General features: G+C 38.3%; 1 protein-coding gene across 2 annotated transcripts in view; it reads left to right on the forward strand.

Annotated features, from left to right (window-relative positions):
- The window catches only part of LOC107749922 (regulator of G-protein signaling 12-like), a 47,780-nt gene extending 29,677 nt beyond the window's left edge, over nucleotides 1-18,103 (forward strand). The window contains exons 4-18 of one of the 2 annotated variants that reach the window (XM_016565161.1): nucleotides 4,820-4,841; nucleotides 8,446-8,615; nucleotides 9,011-9,103; nucleotides 9,346-9,489; nucleotides 11,013-11,192; nucleotides 11,910-12,060; nucleotides 12,287-12,381; nucleotides 12,882-13,076; nucleotides 13,333-13,406; nucleotides 13,586-13,712; nucleotides 14,068-14,164; nucleotides 14,705-14,772; nucleotides 15,413-15,509; nucleotides 15,790-16,406; nucleotides 16,939-18,103. In XM_016565161.1, the coding sequence (XP_016420647.1) occupies nucleotides 4,820-4,841; nucleotides 8,446-8,615; nucleotides 9,011-9,103; nucleotides 9,346-9,489; nucleotides 11,013-11,192; nucleotides 11,910-12,060; nucleotides 12,287-12,381; nucleotides 12,882-13,076; nucleotides 13,333-13,406; nucleotides 13,586-13,712; nucleotides 14,068-14,164; nucleotides 14,705-14,772; nucleotides 15,413-15,509; nucleotides 15,790-16,367 (2,091 nt within the window). In that variant the 3' untranslated portion in view covers nucleotides 16,368-16,406; nucleotides 16,939-18,103. Of the gene's footprint in view, nucleotides 1-4,819; nucleotides 4,842-8,445; nucleotides 8,616-9,010; nucleotides 9,104-9,345; nucleotides 9,490-11,012; nucleotides 11,193-11,909; nucleotides 12,061-12,286; nucleotides 12,382-12,881; nucleotides 13,077-13,332; nucleotides 13,407-13,585; nucleotides 13,713-14,067; nucleotides 14,165-14,704; nucleotides 14,773-15,412; nucleotides 15,510-15,789; nucleotides 16,407-16,938 lie in introns of those variants that run through there. The other variant, XM_016565169.1, reaches the window with a different exon arrangement.
- The last annotated feature ends 947 nt before the right edge of the window (nucleotides 18,104-19,050 follow it).

A 19,050-nucleotide genomic window follows, 5' to 3' on the forward strand; every position in this document is an offset into this window, starting at 1 on the left:
GAATGAGCTTTATTAATCACTTAAGTGTGCGCAAGCACAAGGAATTTGTTGTGGTTACATACATACATACATACATACAAATAACCATATATATATGACACAAGATAGTTATAGAAGTTCACAGAACTGACTCAGCAACAGCTGAGTAAAACTGTTTCATCTGAGCATGTGGCACTTTAAGCATTATCGTATCGCATATCGAATATCGCATTATTTAATGAGTTATCGCATATCGCATTTTTCTTCAATATCGCAGAAGCCCTAGTCCCTATGGACGTAACAATACCCTTAACTCAGTACTTAATTGAAGCACCTTTACAGCCTTAAGTCTTTTTGGGTATGATGCGATAAGCTTTGCACATCTGCATTTGACAATTATCTGCCATTCTTCGCCTCACCTCTTCACCTCTCAAGCTCTGTCAGCTTGAATGGTGGCTGGCAGACATTTTCAGGTTTCTCCAGAAATATTTGATTGCATTCAAGCCAAGGCTCTGGCTGGGCCACTCAAGGACATTCATAGAGTTTTCTATAAGGCACTTTTGCTGTGTGCTTAGGGTCATTGTCCTGTTGGAAGGTGAACCTTCTGCCCAGTCTGAGGTTCTGAATGCTCTGGACATAACAACATAACAAAACGTGAAAAAAATACTTTCACAAGGCACTGTATGTATATAAACATCTTGGCTTTGTGAGTGTGTGCTAGCTGTGCTTTCACACTCTGTCATGAAGTCGTCCCTGTGTCAGCTAGTGCACATTTGAATATTTCACCCTTTCAAACATAGTACAAAGGTGTTGTGTGTGTGATGTCCATAGCCTTGTGTAAACAAACACTCTTGGACAAACAATGGATGTTCTGTATGTATGCATTTAGTTCTGCACCTTGTGGTCTGTGTCTTAAAATGAGTAGTTCAGCCAAAACTCATTTGATAATGTTTTCTGCTGCAGCTCAGCAGTAACATTAGGAATGTGCCTCAAACAGCACAAAACTCATACATCCACACATCTGGTTGTATGTATGTGAGATCACAGGCCATCCAGCTGCAAGTATATGTAAACCCTGAGGTATGTATGGATTTCTTCACAGTCTGTGCTCTGTTAGAGAATGCACAGCGGAGGGGAAGAGAAGGAAAACACATTAAGTCACACCAGGGTCATCAGACTGGGAGAGATGCTGAGATGAAAGCAAGATGTGACGGAACTTTCGTGTTCCTGATGCTTTGATAACATATCTAAAAACATTTATTTTTCTTAAATATATTATATTCAGCTGAGCTGTTAGTCTGTGGTGTGCATAGCTCAGTGCAGTGGTTCTCAACTGTGGTTTGTTTGTTTTTTTACCCAGATTTGACATTGGACATCAAGTGGTGACCTAACATGAATTATTTATGAATATTTTCAAGCCCTGCAAATATTAAAGCCGGTATGAAAGGAAAATTCACCCTATCATTGAAGTCCCAGCATCCATGACTTCCATTCATCTTTCCTTACGACATTTACATGACACGGACTGAATAAGAAAATTGAATTGAATATTGAATTTGAAATGAATAAGGAAATAACAATTATGTAAACTGTTCTTTGTGTCAGACTTTTTAAAATTATTATTTGTTTGGTTTTTAGTTTATTTTGTCTTGTGTTTTGTTTTGTTTAAACTTTTTGGATGGTGAATGTTGCAGGTTTGAGTCTTACAAGGGCCACAATGAAAAGTATTCGCTATTTTGGACCAAAGTAATATTACAGTGACTAAAGACTAAACCACCATTAAGTCATCATATTTTATGTTTAAAAGACTTCTTCGCAGAGTGTGCACTTGAAGTGTTGCCATCTTCATTTATTATAAGCGACGTTTATTAAGTGTCTTTGGGCTTGTTGACCCTGTTACCTATAAAGCAGCTTCTGTGTGCCATAGTCTTCTATGTTACATTAAGAAGACAGAAAGAGATTCGGGGTAGAAAGAGTCAAGAATGCGAGGGGTGGAGAGGTTGGAATATGGGGGCTTGGAAAAGGCCACTTATATTTCAATATGTGGTTACAAGCAGCGCCACTGCCAAAAAATGCAGGGAACCCACTGGAATGAGAAGAGGAAGGAGGGGAACAGAAGGGGTTAGAGGGGGCAAGACGATGAGAGAAGAGTATGTCTAAGCACTTTGCTTTCTCTGTGAGACATATAATGACTTCAAGACATTTCATTCAGAAGGGTTTTGAAGAATGATCAATATCTTGGACGTTCAGCATCACTCTGACTCCATCTGTAGTCACAGTCTTCCTAGTGATAGACTTATAGCCTACTTTTTGGTTTCATATGGTGTTTCCAGAAAATGAATTAGTACATGGTCTTACCAGGTTAGAATAGCTCTTTCCCAAAGTTGCTAATTCTATAGTTGCTGTGGCTTTCTAATCTGAGATTTTTCAAAAATTTAATGTTTCAATTTTGTGTGAAACTGACTTTATTCTTTATACTTCTTCTTTCTCATTTCATTCAAGGTCACACTAAATTTGTCAGTGGTGTTTCTCCTATTTAGAGACAATGGGAACCAGAAATGCCACTGACAGTAACATCACTGACAGATTTTCAAGTTAAAGGAAGGTATAACAAAATCAGAAATACCACCATTGGTCCTAGTTATAATACTTTTTTTATTAGGAGAAAAAAAAATTACCACATATAAATGAACTGTTTGGTGAGTGGCTTTGTGTTATTCAAATTTGCATAAAAATGGGTTTCACTTTTATTACTTTTAAAATGGTGTTAAAAATTTGACTGCAAATGTAAATGGCTCATGTAGTCCTTGCCAACATGCTAAAAATAGCTCAACCATTAACAGGCTCTTAGTTTTACAATGAATTCAAATACATAACTGAACGAGGTATATAGGACTTTAATGTGAGAGATAGATCATGGATTGACATAAATGTAAAAGGAGGTTAGGTGATAAACTGTATAGTGTAAAACTATACAAACTTTAAACACAATTGTGTTTATATAGTAAAGGTATCTAGCCTTCAGCAAGCCTCAGCAGTCAATGATTTACACCTCACAGTCATTGGTGATTGGTAATATAGTTGATGTAGGACAGTGTAGCGTGTGTCCCTGGTGTCACTGGGCCGATATAATGAAGTTATAGGCTGATGTCATCTCAAACATGTTGACCAATGGCAGAGTCAAAGCCAAATTATCATTATACAGAGTTCTCCACATTCTCTTGGAATTTTTTTCAGTTTTCCAAATGCAGTATTGAATAACATCAGGGTCAGTTAGGGCTTAAATACCAGGTCATGTTGGGAAAGAAATTGCTGTAGTTCCAACATGTTTGTTTGTATAGACCGTTCAATGGAAATTCCATCCGTCTTTCTGTTTATCCATGCTGGTACCAGCTGCCAGACATGTGGTTATTTTTTAATTCTTTTCCCCATGACTGTTTCTGGATTGTGAATGATCAGACCGCCCCTTTCACTGTCTTTTAATTGCTTGTAATAACCATTTCTAGGCCTGTATTGAATCAAAATTCTTGTTGCAAGAATAGATCATTTCATTCGGAGAAGGCTAAGGCCATTTTCAATGTGTGACAATGTGTATGTTCTTTGGAGATCAGTTTATTTGAGGTGATCATTTTAATATAGTCACTCTGAATTCTCTGCCAATTGTGTTTTTATTTGTTAAGGCCCAGTGTTTTAAATCAATATTGTTTGAATAAATGGTAAATTTGGAATATTAATGGTCAGTTTTATGTTTTCAGCTATCGATAACAGTCCTCTTAGCCTTATTCATATCAATTCATCATAATTCTGCAGATTTTCTTTCACCATTTTCATAGAAAATGTGCAAAAACATTCACTGATTCATTGTAATGAATTTTTTATTATTCTTAAATGGATTCCCTCTAAGAGAGTTCAATACATGGGGTACAATATATTTTTTAGATATTAATAACAAATAATTTATTTAAATATATATATGCCTACACTAGCATACAAAAGTTTGAGGTTGTTTTTGAAGAGAGTCTCTCGTTTTAAAAAAAATATATAAATCTTTTGAAACATCCTAAATGTCTTTACTGTCATTTTTGATTAAATATAATGCATACTTTCTGAATAAAAATATTAATTTCTTGACCCAAACCTTTTGGACGGTGGTGTATACTAAATAGAAGATGTATTTGTTATTAGTCTTTTCTGTGTAAAAGTGCTATTTGTAGAAAAGCTACGTTATGAAAGCTCACAACCTGGGAATTTCATCACTTACTGACCTTTGAGCCCACATTTAAAGGAAATCACTCATTTGGCACCCATCCCATACAAACACTTTACACATCCACTCACCTGAATGCCACTGTTATGACTGTAGCATGCATCATTTGACCCTGCAATAAATGGGTCATCAATCTGAATAAATCACAGATGAAATTGAAATAAAAATGTAATGCAGTCAAGACTATCTTGTTTTTTTTTTTATTTAAATTTTTTCATTTTGTACAATTTCTATGACTCAATATTTGTCATTTGGGATAAAAAGGTTTCAGTCTCTTTCTTAATCTCTTACTAAACCACTGAATGACATGCTCAGGCAAATCAAAAACTGGGCGGGACTAATGTGTCACAGTGGGCGGGGTCAGTAATATCAAGATTGCTGGAATGTACCTGATGGATCTCATTATCTGTGAGTGAGTGAGGAGGCGTGTGTGTGAAAGACTGTACCAGTAAAACAGGAAGAGCTGGTGTGTGTATCATGCCACCAGAGTACCCTGCTATGCTGCAGACTTCAGTGTGCGATTGTGTTGGTCAAGAGAGTCACTCACACATGTCTTTCTGTGTTCTCTTGCAGTCTGCGGCTGTCTCCGATGGTGGTGAGTAATTAATCAATGTTTCGATATTAAAACCTCAAATCACATGTGAACCTCTTGTTCAAATGTCTGTTTTTGTTTTGTTTTTTGTCGTATTTCTGTTCCACTCAGATGTTTTTTTCTATCACAGCTTCATTCTTTATTTTTACTTCTATTGTACTCCATGTCTTTGGGATCTAATTACTTCTACATTCCTTGTATATACATTACTTTCACCTTCTTGTGTTCCTTTCCTATTCTACTCCATTTTCACTCCAGTCTCATTTCTGATATCTTGTATCAGGCTCGGTGTTGTTTTCTATGCTGTGTTTTCAATGTTAATGTAGTTTATATATGTAGATCTGAAACGGATAGAGCTCTACCTAATTTAAGGAGAAAGCAAACACAATTTTGACTATCTTTTATTTGCCTGATCTCTTGATAAGATTGGCTTTCTGTTCCCTCTGCCATCCATCCCCCCAAATCCAGCTCTTACACAGCGGTTTTTGGCATTTTAAAGTCTCCGGCTCATTTTGTTGGAGTAAACTATGTAATTGGGTTCTTTATTAGGTCAGTTGCAACATTATTTGTGATCAGTTTTCCTCTGAAATCACAAATTTACTCTTGCATAACGTTATGATGTGACAAAAAAAAAATTCTGGTGTTTCATTACGTGCCTCTTTAAACATTCAGCCTAACTTCCTCTTTTTATACAAAACTATTCACGAGGAACAGCAACAGTGATTGTACAGAAAGTAATATGTTTTCTGATTCATCAGGCCAGAGTGAGTTACTGTTTTGGCCTAAATCTCTGTATTTCAAGTCCAACTGCACTAGGAGTGGACAAGCCCTAACTACCTCCCCTCTCTCCCCTCAATGCCTCAATTAGCATGTGTGAATGTGCCAGGGTTTCTGTGAATGTTTGCTTAACGTTGCCAGTCAGAGCCATAGATCTTTCAGCCTTATGCATAACAAAAGGCACGGAGGGACAAATGTATGCATGCAAAACTGTGAGGAACTTACGCTTACACTTTATTTCGATAGTCCACTTTGGACATTCTACTATCTATAAGTAACTCTGCAACTACATGTCAACTAACTCTCATTAGAGTATTAGTAGACTAGTTATGGTTAGTGTTTGTAGAATCATTTGACGTATTTGCACAGTTATAGTCAGTAAAATGTCTTCAAAATTAAGTTTACGCAGATACTTCCACTAATACTTTAATGACTGGTATTTGACATGTAGATGCTTGTTGTTAGTAGGATGTTTAAGGTGGACAAAGTGTTTCCAACTTACTTCAGCGGACTGTTTCTTTTACGATCCTGTAGTATTGTTTTTAATGTGTGTGTTTGCGAATGGGCACAGAATAGTTTGTGGCCTCATCAAGTTGCCCTTCAAACACAACGACCATGAGAGGATCTGAATTGAGTTTTGCCCGGCTGGATCAGTGTTCAGATACCGGGGCCAGTTTTATCTCCCTAGAAACTGTTCCAGGATCAATTAACGGCATGGCAGGATGTTGTAAATCTGCCTGTGAAAGCAGAGAGAGCGAGTTAAGGACCACTTGTAACGTCAGTAATAGATCAAAGTGCAAATCTCAGCATCCTTTCATTTTCTTCAATATTCTGCTGGCTTTAGACTTGAGCTGTGTTCTTGTAGACGTCTCAGTGTGAGTTTTACAGTCTGGACCTCTCCTTCTGTAAGACTTTACAATTAAGAATTATGTTAAAACAACTAAGAATTTACAGGAGGTCTGCATCTAGGAATCAGTGACATAATGCTTATTTTTTCTGCCCGGAGCTGTTGATTTATTCAAAATGAAAATCTTAAATACAATGACTTTAATGCACCTCCTCTATGATGAACTTGTTGATGAACTGAATTGAAATTCATTTAAATATTTTTTGGGGAGCATTAAGTCAAAAATGTCAGGGTGGTTGATATCAAAAGGAATTAAATATGAAATTCTTAAAAAGAAAACCGTAGTTATGGCAAATATTAAGTAAATATTAAGCAAATATAAAGTAATCTTAATATTAGAGAAAAAACTGCATTACTGCATACATTAATATTTGGAAAAAAATGTCTGTTTAATCAAAATCATATGGGCTGGCCAACGATCATGCGAAAAAAAAATCATGAAACAGGAAATTATATATTTTTTTATATATATATAAAATGATTAGGATGCATGCATTTTCATCATGGATACTCTATTTGGTCATATTGCCCCTATTACAACAGGACCAGTGTGCATTTTATGCAACACAGTCAAAATGAAATCATCCCATCTGTTTTGTGTGTGCAGTTTGTCTTGGGTTATGGTGCTCCTGGGTGCTGGTCCAGCATTAATATTGCAGGTTCTTGTTACCTCTACCGTCTAAGTTTCCCTCCCCTCTCTACTTTCAATAATTTATCATCTACCCGTTCAAAGCTTTGTGCACAGGCCACTCTATCTGTTTACCTCTATGCATGGCATGCATGTAGTCTCATCGCTGTCTCTGTGTTGTTTAGTTAGTTTCTAGTTGCTTATGATTAATGCGGCCAGCATGTACGTTAGCTGTATGGACAGTTTGATGGCTGTTCACCCTCTGCTCCGTGGCAGCGTGTGTTTGTAATGTGGGGTGATGGATGTCAAAGCCTGGCGTCCCATTGGCATGAAATACCTGGTGAAGTGGCATCACACAGGCTCGTACCAGCTTTACCCAGGTAAGAGCTTGTGCTGATAGTGACCCACAGTCTGCTGAGCTTCTTTCAGAGGTGCTTTCTGAGTGCTTCTTTTCAGTGTACGTTTTATATTCAGCTATGCTAAAACTGTTTATGTCTTGCATAGCCTTTCAGGGTTTTGAGAATTTCTTTAAGGAACACACACACACACAGAACATAAGTAAATGTTGTTATGTTGCTTTTGCCTTGTAACATGGAATATAGTCATATGAACCTGTTTTATTTACTTTTTCGTCCTTTATGCAGCTTGGCAGATTATGTTTACTATGAACAGTTTATGAACACAGATAAAATAACAGCATGTGAATTTGGAACAACATGTGGGCCGAGTAAATAATGACTATTTTTATTTTTGGGTGAACTGTGCCTTTAAAGAAGAATTTGCTTTGTAACTTTAATCGATAGTATTTGATTACAAGAACTCACTAACCAATCAGAATCACCCAGAAACTAAACAGAGAGCATCTGACAGCCGCAGCAGCAAAAGAAGTATCAGATAGTTTAAGAAATCAGGTTAAGGATGGATGAAGGCATTTTGATAAGTAGTCAAACATCTTGAATTTGTCAATGAATTTGAGTATCTTCTGTCGCTCGAGCTCTAAAGTTTTGTTGTTCATTTTCAAATGCCGGTCTAATTTAAGAGTATGGTTTTAATTTAGAACACCCTCCTTATTCAGGCATCAGGATTACATAATTTTAGGTCCCGCTGGGAATTTCGTGATTTGAAAGAGTTGAGGTTTTGGGGGGATTATTGTGTAAGTTTGTCATATGCAACTTGAGAAATGGAATAAATATAAAGCTTCATGTCACTATAAATGTCTACTTTAACAAAAATAATTGTGACAGTCTGTTTGGTGTGAATAATAGTAACCGTGTTATCTCATTGTGTGTGTTTAGAGCTGAACAGTGTGGACCTGAAAGACTGCGGCAGTGATAACAGTCTGAACAGCAATGCTAGCCTCCCTAGTGTGCAATGCCATAGACGCCACACTGAACGGCGCGTTGCATCATGGGCCGTCTGCTTCGAGCGGCTGCTACAGGATCCCATCGGTGTCCGATATTTCTCGGTACGTTGGATCGGTCCAAGCACTGTTACAGAATCCTTGATCGATATTTGCTGAGAGTACAAGTCAAGCTTTATGCATTTTAATTGAAAATGTGAAGAACTCAGATACTTTCTTATTAGAACTTGCATAAGTTTTAAAGGCTTTCTCAGCGAGGTTGCATGAGGAACTCAATGAATTCAAGGTCTCAAACAAAACCACCAGGAAGTGTTTGGAAAGGATTTTGCTATCTGTAAAGCAAAGAATGCCTAGAGAATTTAGTTCAGCCAGTGAGTGAGTAGTGTAGTTTTCTACTTGAAAGGTGAAAAACAACACGTGTGTAAGGACTTTTTTTGTGTGTATGTTTTGCAGAATAATCAATAATGTTTAATTGATCTCTTTTTCTCTTCATCCTGCAGGAGTTTCTGAAGAAGGAGTTCAGTGAGGAGAATATTTTATTTTGGCAAGCATGTGAATATTTCAGTCATGTTCCTGAAACAGACAAGAAACAGGTATAAAGTCCACATTTTTACCAGTGGAATTGTTAAAGTTTAATTAATTTTTTTATTTTATTTGGGCACTTGATCACAAAACATATGCCGTGAATTTTTGGAGGCTGTTTATTAGATCTTTTTTTTTGTCCATTGCACTCCATTTAGTGTAGTAAATACACCCTTTGCGTGGACAGGTTGGAATAAACAATGTATTTCATTTGCTGTTTGATTGTGACCTTATCATAACTTTTGGCCCCCAGCTGTCCCAGAGGGCCAGAGAGATCTACAACAGCTTCCTGTCGAGTAAGGCCACTACACCCGTCAACATTGATAGTCAGGCTCAGCTGGCTGACGACATCCTCAACGCTCCAAGGCCAGACATGTTTAAAGAGCAACAGCTACAGGTAAGACAGGAAGTGGGGCTACAGCACTGTATTTCTGAATAACAAAGCTTTAGCACAGAATTAACAGAGCCTAAAAATGTCCAAATGCACCTCAGGCTGCGTCGGTGTCAAGCCCATCCTAGAGATTTTGAAATGTTGGAAAGTCTCTTTACATGCCTTAACATGTCTTTTTATGTGGTTCTACTTTCCTAGAACAATTCATATAAAATAATCAAATAGTTTCAGTTATTGTATTTTTTTAATGACAACATACAATATAAAAAAAAGCTGATCCCAAAAGGCAATTGCTGTTTTTAAAATGACTGTGTACCCTTCACTGCATGTCTGTAAGGCTTCACCATCACAGCACCGTCTTTGAGGGCTGTAGGCAAGGCGTGAAATAATAAAGTATTTTGAATTCAGCTCTGTGAGGTCATAAGATCATGAATGTAGCGTCCTGTAGACTCCAACCCCATGATAACCGTGAGGAAACCTGCGGGCAACCTTTGTGCATGTAGCAGCAGAGAATGTGCTCTTATAATGTGTCTTTTAAGGCGGAGAATCACGTTGCCGCATTTAGAGGCTCCTGTCTGGCTGTCACCTCCTTATCCAGGGTCTCTGTAAATCACAAACTCACAGAAACATTATGTTGGCCACATTTTACAATGCCAGATACTGTAGCTGTTCAGTGATGTAATGCAAATCTGTCCTTTTTTTCCCTAACCCCATTTTTCTGGATATCTGTCATTTAAAAACTGAATCTGGTGCCATTAAAACGGTGCAGATTACAGTTTACATTTTGTTCAGAAAGATGTTTTTGAAGTCTCTTATGATGAACTAGGCTGCATTTATTTGATCAATAATACAATAGAATCAGTAATATTGTGAAATATTATTACTGTTTTCCATTTTAATACATTGTAAAATGTATTTTTTTCCTTTGAATGCAAAGTTTTCAGTAGTCATTACTCCAGTCACATGATCCTTCAGAAATCATTCTAAAATTGCTGATTCAGTGCTTAAGTGACATTTATTATTATTATTATTAATGTTGAAAACAAAACTTTTTTTTAAACGTTTTTTTCTCTAAGTCAAAAGAATTCATTGCCATTAAAGGGAAATTACTGAACCTACACATATGAGCCTGATAAAAATGCTCATTTTAGAAAAAAATTTCAAACGACGCTTAGAGGTTTTTGCTGTCACTGTAGATTATTTAATACACACTTCCTGAATAAAAGTATTTGCTTCTTTCAAAAAAAAAGACTGACCTCCTTTCAACTTGAACGGATGTGCATGTTATTCCAGCTTATAAGACCCACATTGGTGGTCATCAGCATATGTTTTTGTTAAGGATGCCGGTCCCAGCGTGAAATGCTGGTGCCCCCAGCGGTTTTGCTTAAGCTGCTTTACCAGCAAGACTAAAAAAGCTATGCTAGTTGACAAACATAAAAGATACGGCTACGCTGGAACCGTATCAAGATTTATGCCAGTCTTGTAAGCAGCTGGTTTAACAGTGCCACTCTTCTTTATTCCCTCAATAGATCTTTAACCTGATGAAGTTTGACAGTTACACACGCTTCCTAAAGTCCTACCTGTATCAAGAATGTATGCTTTCAGAGGTGGAGGGACGTCCTCTTCCAGACCCCTACCAGGTCCCCAGTAGCCCCACGTCCAAACATAGCACAAGCTCTGACCGCTCCAACCTCTCTACACCTAAAAAGGTAACACACACAATTGTGTTTACTTGATGTCCTACGCCCTTCATTAGAAAAATGATGGTCTATTTGCAGTTGACACATTGACTTCCTTTTGTGAAACGTAATCACAAAATCAAATAATCTGTGAAGCACTTCAAAGGACGATATCCCCAATTATCTCTCAGTGGAAGGTTTACTAACACCTTCAGTACTTTATGTACATTCATTTGTGATTATGTATGAACATTTATGAATTGATGACCTGTTCTGCATTGCAGAATGTAATAATGTTTGTAGATGGTATTTATTAAATTTATTTGGAAGTTGTACCAAAGATTTCAAATCATTTGGCTAAAATGTCTCACTTTTACTGTCCTTTAAAGGTATTTGGGACCTGGGAATAGTTTCACACTTAAAAGTATTTAAATGTGAATATCTTGTTGCTTTTGAGGTGTGAGGTTGAGCTATTGTCAGCATTCTATTCTTGTTTACATAGTCAATTGTTAGCATAGTTATCACACAAGCTTTCAAAGAAGAAAGACAGTCATCTCAGTTAACATCCCACCATGCCTTCCAGTCAGATCTAATTAAACGCAGTAAATTCCTGACCAGCTATGTATCTCATTTTTACTCTGCATATCAATGGCTCCACTAGAGAGAGTTTATTATTGTCTCTGCCTTGGATCTTTGTGTAATGCCTTTGTTTTTGAGTATGGAAAATAATTGAACATTTTTTTGAAGGTCCAGGATGACAAGAAGAGTAAATCAGGAAGGTCACTGAATGAAGACAGCAGAGATGAACATGGCGATAAAAAGAAAAGCATTTTCTTCTCCTGGTCCAGAAATAGAAGTTTTGGAAAAGGATCAAAGAAGAAGGAACTTGGAGACTACAGTGAGTGAGGAACATCAGTACTGAATCTGTACTGATACTGACATTTTTTTTATTTTTTTTTTACATTGATTGTGCACTTACGATGCTCATGAACTCTTTTCATACTTTTCATGTCTGCATTTTTGTTTCTGTGCTTCTCATCTCCTTAAATATTTCCTCCAGTTTCTCCAGATTCCCTGCATTTTCCAATTTTTCAGTTACAAATGGTGTTTGTCTTTCATCACAGGCTTTACAGGTAGTAACGGACGGAGAGAATCGCAGGGCTCTTTGTCGTCTGGTGCGAGTTTGGAACTTGCCACCTCTGGTTCTGGAAAAAACGAGGTGGGTCAAGACCATCTGACTCAAGCTGATGTTGATCTGTCTAGGATTATTAGGATTTTGTCATACCAATACTGTATATCGTATTGGTCACACTTTATTTTAAGGTCCAATTCTTGCTATTAACAAACCATTAACTACGACTTTTGCCTCAATAAACTCCTAATTTGCTGCTTATTAATAGTTAGTAAGGTAGTTTTTAAGTTTAGATATTGGGTAGGATTAGGAATGTAGAATATGGTCATGCAGAATATGTGCTTTATAAGTACTAATAAACAGCCAATATGTTAATAATAGGCATGCTAATAAGTAACTACTTAATAGTGAGAATTGGTCCCTAAACTAAAGTGTTACATGATGTTATGTGATGTAGTTATTATTATTTTATTTTTTTTTATCTAAGAAATGTATCTCCAATTTAATATAACTCAATTATATTATATTTTTTGTGGTTATTTAATTTATTTGCATTGTTCATTCTTTTATAATCCTCTGTCCAACAGGGTGAGACATCGCGGAACTCCATGGCATTGTCTGAGCGTGCTGTGCGTCACTGTAACATTAACCTTCCAGATGGCTCATGCTGTTCAGTACCCATCAGGCCTGGTGTCTCCATCAGAGAGCTGCTCTTAGGCTTGTGTGAGAAGCTCGGCATTAATTTGGCTGCTGTGGATTTGTTCCTAGTAGGAGGAGAAAAGGTAACATGCCTCATAGTGCAGTTCAGATACTGTATACTATAATAATAACCAGCAATAAAGGTACCTTCACTTTTGCTTTTAATTTTGTCTTGTCCACCTTGAAAGGTTACAAAGTGGTTTCAGTATGTGTGTGTTTGTGGTGAGTGCTGCATTTATGTGTGTGTGTGTGTGTGTGTGCACATGTGTGCGCATCTGCATCATTTGATACGGTAGTGCTGTAATGGACTATAATAGCATGTACTGTCCTTGTGTAAAGCCTTTAGTGTTGGACCAGGACTGCATGACACTGTGCTCCAGAGATCTTCGGCTGGAGAAACGTACGCTATTCCGGTACACACCTGTTTATCTGTTTTTATCTCAGTCTATCCATACATTCATCTATCATTTTGGTCAGTTTTATACTTTTTAAACCTAACTGAAGTCATTCATTATCAAACAGTTATCAGGATTCAATTTTGTAAAGTTTATTTTCCTTAACTTCTCTCTCTTTCTTTATCTCTCCCTCATAGACTGGATCTGGTGCCCATAAACCGTTCTGTTGGGCTTAAAGCAAAACCCACTAAGCCAGTTACAGAAGTGCTGAGGCCAGTGGTGGCCAAATATGGCCTGAACTTAGGAGACCTGGTGGCCAGGATAGTGAGTCAAACATGCTTATTTAAAAAAAAAAGAGAGAAAGAGGGTTTGCGTACGGATGATGTAGTATCTTGGATGTATCTAGTTCATTGACATGTATCTTAGAAAATGTTTTATGCACATTGTTGTATTTAAGAATTCTCACTAAAAACGTGATGACGATGTCTTTGTGGGTTATGAACCATGTTGGGTTATCAGGTTTCACATAAAGTATTTTTCCATCATCTTGCCTGTTTAGCTGGTTTGATTTTGTTGCACATTGCTCTATAGAGATGGAGGAATATGTACCATAAAATATATGCATTTTGTGATTTTATGAAATGGTTATTAATTAGATATGATGTTTTTGTGTGGGTAGAGTGGAGAGAAAGAGCCGCTGGATCTTGGGCTTCCTATATCTAATCTAGATGGACTACGGGTGGTTCTGGAAGTAGGAGACCACGTTCCAGGAAAAGGCAAGATACACACACACACATATAGGACAGACATCATTCACATCATCCAATCTGATTCTTTGATTTCACCCACTGTGAAACAATAGCATAAAGGCCAAGAGCAGTGTTTTCGGCACTTAAATGCATGTTAACTGCAATTATATTAAAATGGATTATAGTTTAAATTTATTATAAATTGTAGAATTGCTTCTATTATTTTTTAAATATGGTTAAAATGCTGAATATACTGACAAGCATTTATGGTAAACTAAAACATACATTAATACTTAAATCTTGTATTTGTATATATGTAATTACACATTTGTAATGATGAAGGTGCAATTGCGTACATTTAAAATATATTGATTTTAAATGTAATATCGAATCACACACTATAGTAAAAAATTAAAATGAAGTTCATATGCTTTAGTATGTTAGTTTACACATCAAAGTACACTTTGTATTCTGAAAGTAAAATGGGTTATGAATGCCTTGTCTTTTACATAGTTACTCGCTCTTAAACTTGGACCGAATGAGTTAACTCTCTCCCTCTCTAAACAGACAAACAAAAGCTGGCCTCATCTAAAAGTCACGGTCCACCTCTGTCTACGCGAAGCCAGTCTGCCACAGTAAGACCTCGATCTCAAAGATCGTACATTTTCATCTCCTTCTCTCTCTTTCTTTCTTTGTGTTTTTTGGCCTGTGTGTGGGGAGTGTGTGCATGGCTGGCTCCCCTGTTCTTTTCTCCGGTCTGAAGGCTGTGTATCTGTGCGTTTCTGGGCCTGTGGATGATCTAACCCTCCTTCTTGGATCACAGCAACCCCAACACTTTACCACTTCCTTTCCTTCAACACACCACAACGTTGTGAGGGGATAGCAGACTCTGTCCGCCAAGAGTTCCTTGGGTTCAAGGGTTCATCCCTTGTACAGATTCTCTTGTCTTAATAGTTACTGATAGTTGTGTGATATGTTGAGAGAAATGGTGGAAAAACAAGAAAGTAGAGCGTGGATGTTCATTGATGTTAGGTGTTGTGGTGGCATGCTGTGCTTGTGGTGGTTTTTCTGCAGTGACATGCTGTGCTAAGTGGAGATTGACTGCACGAGTAGAATGAGTATGTACACTAGTTTTAGTGATAGTGACTAGAGGCTCACCCAGTGCCCCATGAGGCCCCTGTAGTTTTAGCCCTGCGCCCCAGAGAAAGCCTTGTAGAAGAGACGCTTCTCATCCATGCACCCTTAATGTGCCCCATTCTCATTGTCGCTACCCAGGGGGAGGACAAAGCGTCAGGAAAGCCTTCGGCTGTGAAAACCAGGGCCCAGGTGGAAAAGCGCAAACAGAAAAAACTTAATATAGATGAAGCTGAAGGTAAAAAAAAAAACAATTCCCCTTTCACTTTCTTGAATAATCTCTCTTTCTTTCTCTCTCCTAGTTAAGCGCTAGTTGTTCTTGGCTATATCTTATGCTAACAGTCTCTGTAGCAACACTGGCTGACGTAGCTAATGCTAACACAAGCATACTTTGAACCGGCAGCCGCAGTTATTCTGTTGCTGGTGTCTTGCGAGAATGTTTTCTATCTAACATGTCAAATGTGCTTTTTACATTCCAACAAATAAAAATGGTTTAAAATTGTTTGTTGTTCGACCAGAATTCTTCGAGCTCATATCCAAAGCACAGAGCAACAGAGCTGACGACCAGCGGGGTTTGCTGAACAAATCCGACCTCGTCCTTCCTGACTTTCTGCGCCTCGACACGGAAGCAGACGGCAACAACCTCAGCTCCACTCCTGTCTCCCACAAGACCCGGCCCCGATCCAAGGAGAACGGCTCCACGCTCAGTGCCAGCCACCAATCGCAGAGCTTAGATTCAGCGGTGGAAGGCACAGCGCCTAGACGTGCCCTGATGCCTCCCAATAGTGCTCTCAGAAACGCAGCAGGCCGAAATCCACCACCGTTTAGTTCCTCACTATCCCCAATCCCACACTCGCAAAAAGGGGGCTCGTCCGGGATCACAGACTGGAGGAGCGACGGAGGGGTGCAGGCACTGGAGGAAGAGGAGAGCGGCACGGACCTGACATATGTCGCTGAAGGCGACATCACAAGCCCTAACAGCTCTCTCCTTCACCAGTCCCCCATGCCTCTCCCTCCCTCCCCAGACCGACCAAAACTCCTGAGGGAGGACACTTACCAGGACAGCTGGGCTCGATCAGGTACCTCTCCTGTGTGAACAAACTAATCTCGCATGTGTTATCCTCACCTCTCTCTGGTTCCTCCTGCGCCTCGACACGGAAGCAGACAGCAACAACCTCAGCTCCACCCCTGTCTCCCACAAGAACCGGCCCCGATCCAAGGAGAACGGCTCCGCACTCAGTGCCAGCCACCAATCGCAGAGCTTAGATTCAGCGGTGGAAGGCACAGCGCCTAGACGTGCCCTGATGCCTCCCAATAGTGCTTTCAGAAACGCAGCAGGCCGAAATCCACCGCCGTTTAGTTCCTCACTATCCCCAATCCCACACTCGCAAAAAGGGGGCTCGTCCGGGATCACAGACTGGAGGAGCGACGGAGGGGTGCAGGCACTGGAGGAAGAGGAGAGCGGCACGGACCTGACATATGTCGCTGAAGGCGACATCACAAGCCCTAACAGCTCTCTCCTTCACCAGTCCCCCATGCCTCTCCCTCCCTCCCCAGACCGACCAAAACTCCTGAGGGAGGACACTTACCAGGACAGCTGGGCTCGATCAGGTACCTCTCCTGTGTGAACAAACTAATCTCGCATGTGTTATCCTCACCTCTCTCTGGTTCCTCCTGAAGATGTGTGTGATTTCTGAGTGCTGTGGATTTGCTGTGTTCCTCATCGTAAGCCCTGTGCCAAACCTTGGCAAAACCACCTCCTTCCCATGTACATTTGACACCCTTTAAGCACTTTAATGAAGAATCGAAAAAGAGACTTTTACCTACAATGCATTTGACAGTTCCCCTGAAAGTATTTTAAAATGACTAGCCACACACAATCTTGACAATCATTAACCTTCACAGCTTTTTTTTTCCACTGAGAGAAACAATTGAGTTATTGTAGCCAGTCGGACTGATTTGAGATCAGTAGTGAACTGAAGTGATCTTGCTCGTCTTCTGCATATCTCTGCCCTCTGGCTGATCACATGATGGCCTTAACAGGAGCTGCAACTGACTGAACTAAACATGTGATAATTCTTTGACACTAAATAAAAACTACATTGCAGACGTGGAGTGTTTGAGGTGACAAGCACCCTCGTTTATGCATGAATATATTTGTCTGTTCAAAAATATTGTTTAAATGATGTGAATACACAAATGGATTAAAACATAAATAAGCACAATCCGTTTTAGTACGACAGAGGCCTCGCCTTACCAGTAGTTACCAGTACCAGTGGTTACCAGTAGCGTGCCTTCCATGAAACCTAAATATTGACAGAGTCTTCAGTAACTCCTCATGACCTCACATTTTTATATTTCAATCTTAAATTGAGACCTCAGAGCTTTTTTTATTATTATTTTCCCATTGTATTCTTATGAAAATGCAATTCAACAATGTGTAGCTACGCAGATCACTTCCTGTTTATCACCATGACATCACTTCCATGTTTTTAAAGCTACGGTATCATATGTTACATATGTAATTGTGTAATATAATCCTAAGAAAGGATTAATTTATCCCTTACGAAACATCAGTATATCTTCTTGAATGATAAAATACTAAATGTGTACATAGTTTCTGTTACAGCTGTGTGGTTTATTGCTATGTTGAGTTGCCAACATTGTTGAATTGTTCTCCATTCAATTCCTTCTGACACTGAAATAATTTTCAGTTTTCTGTAGCAGTCTTTTTTGTAGACGACCAATATCTCTACTCGGATTGATATTTCTGCAAACCTGTAAATAGAGTTAAATAAATTTTAGGGGTGAGATCTTTCTCCCTTCCTCTCATTGTTTGTGTCTTGTTATGATCTCTTTCCTGTACCTGTTTTCAATTTCTACTGTTTCTTAGGTCTGAAACATACTCTAAGTACTTAAACACACATGCTTCCAACTAGCAAGTTGGAGTTAATTTATTGTTGTACACTGTCATATGCAGCACAAGTGCATATTGCATTCTCAGTCTTACCACTAGGGGTGCTATAAAAGGTATTGTCTGTGTCTGCAGTCAGTTTTCTCTTTTAGATCTTACTACTGTTATGATGAAGCAACCGTTTAAAGAGAATCTTGCTAAGCAAGTTTGATCATGAACATGTATAATGCCAATTAAAATTAATTAACAGATGTACAGTAAAGATAACTCTGCAATTGGCATGTGATGGCCAAGCATTGTTTGCGTACTTGTGAGAGCATGTTTCTGGCCTTAGGGTTATTATCACAATGTCACATATGCACTTTGAGGAATAAGACTTGTGAAATTAGTGCATAACATGGCATGTTATGTTGTTATATTTATATGAAATTTTATCTTAACTCATTGGCTAAATCCCAAGGACTTCCTAAGCAAACCAAGTTCATCACTTTCTCTTGAAAAAGTCATCTTGACAGAGCTCTTTGAAACCAAGAGTTGTCAAACTAAAACATTTAGTGAGATTTTATGTCTTAGTTAAATTATTTAAATTAATACTTTTATTCACCAAAGATACATTAATTGGTCAAAATGGACAGTTAAGACATTTATGTTACAATATATATATATATTGTTTTCAAATAAATGCTGTTCTTCTGAACTATACATCAAGGAGTCTTTTTAAAAATGTATCACAGTTTGCCACAAAAATATTTAGCAGCACAACTGTTTTTCACAATAATAATAATTGTTTCTTGAGCAGCAAATCAGCATATTAGCCTGATTTTTTTCTAACGCATCATGTGAAACTAGATATTGTGAAATTCTA

The sequence above is a fragment of the Sinocyclocheilus rhinocerous genome, unplaced genomic scaffold (genome assembly GCF_001515625.1).
Source record: "Sinocyclocheilus rhinocerous isolate Xijiao unplaced genomic scaffold, SAMN03320098_v1.1 scaffold1483, whole genome shotgun sequence".
NCBI classification, from domain to species: Eukaryota; Metazoa; Chordata; class Actinopteri; order Cypriniformes; family Cyprinidae; genus Sinocyclocheilus; species Sinocyclocheilus rhinocerous.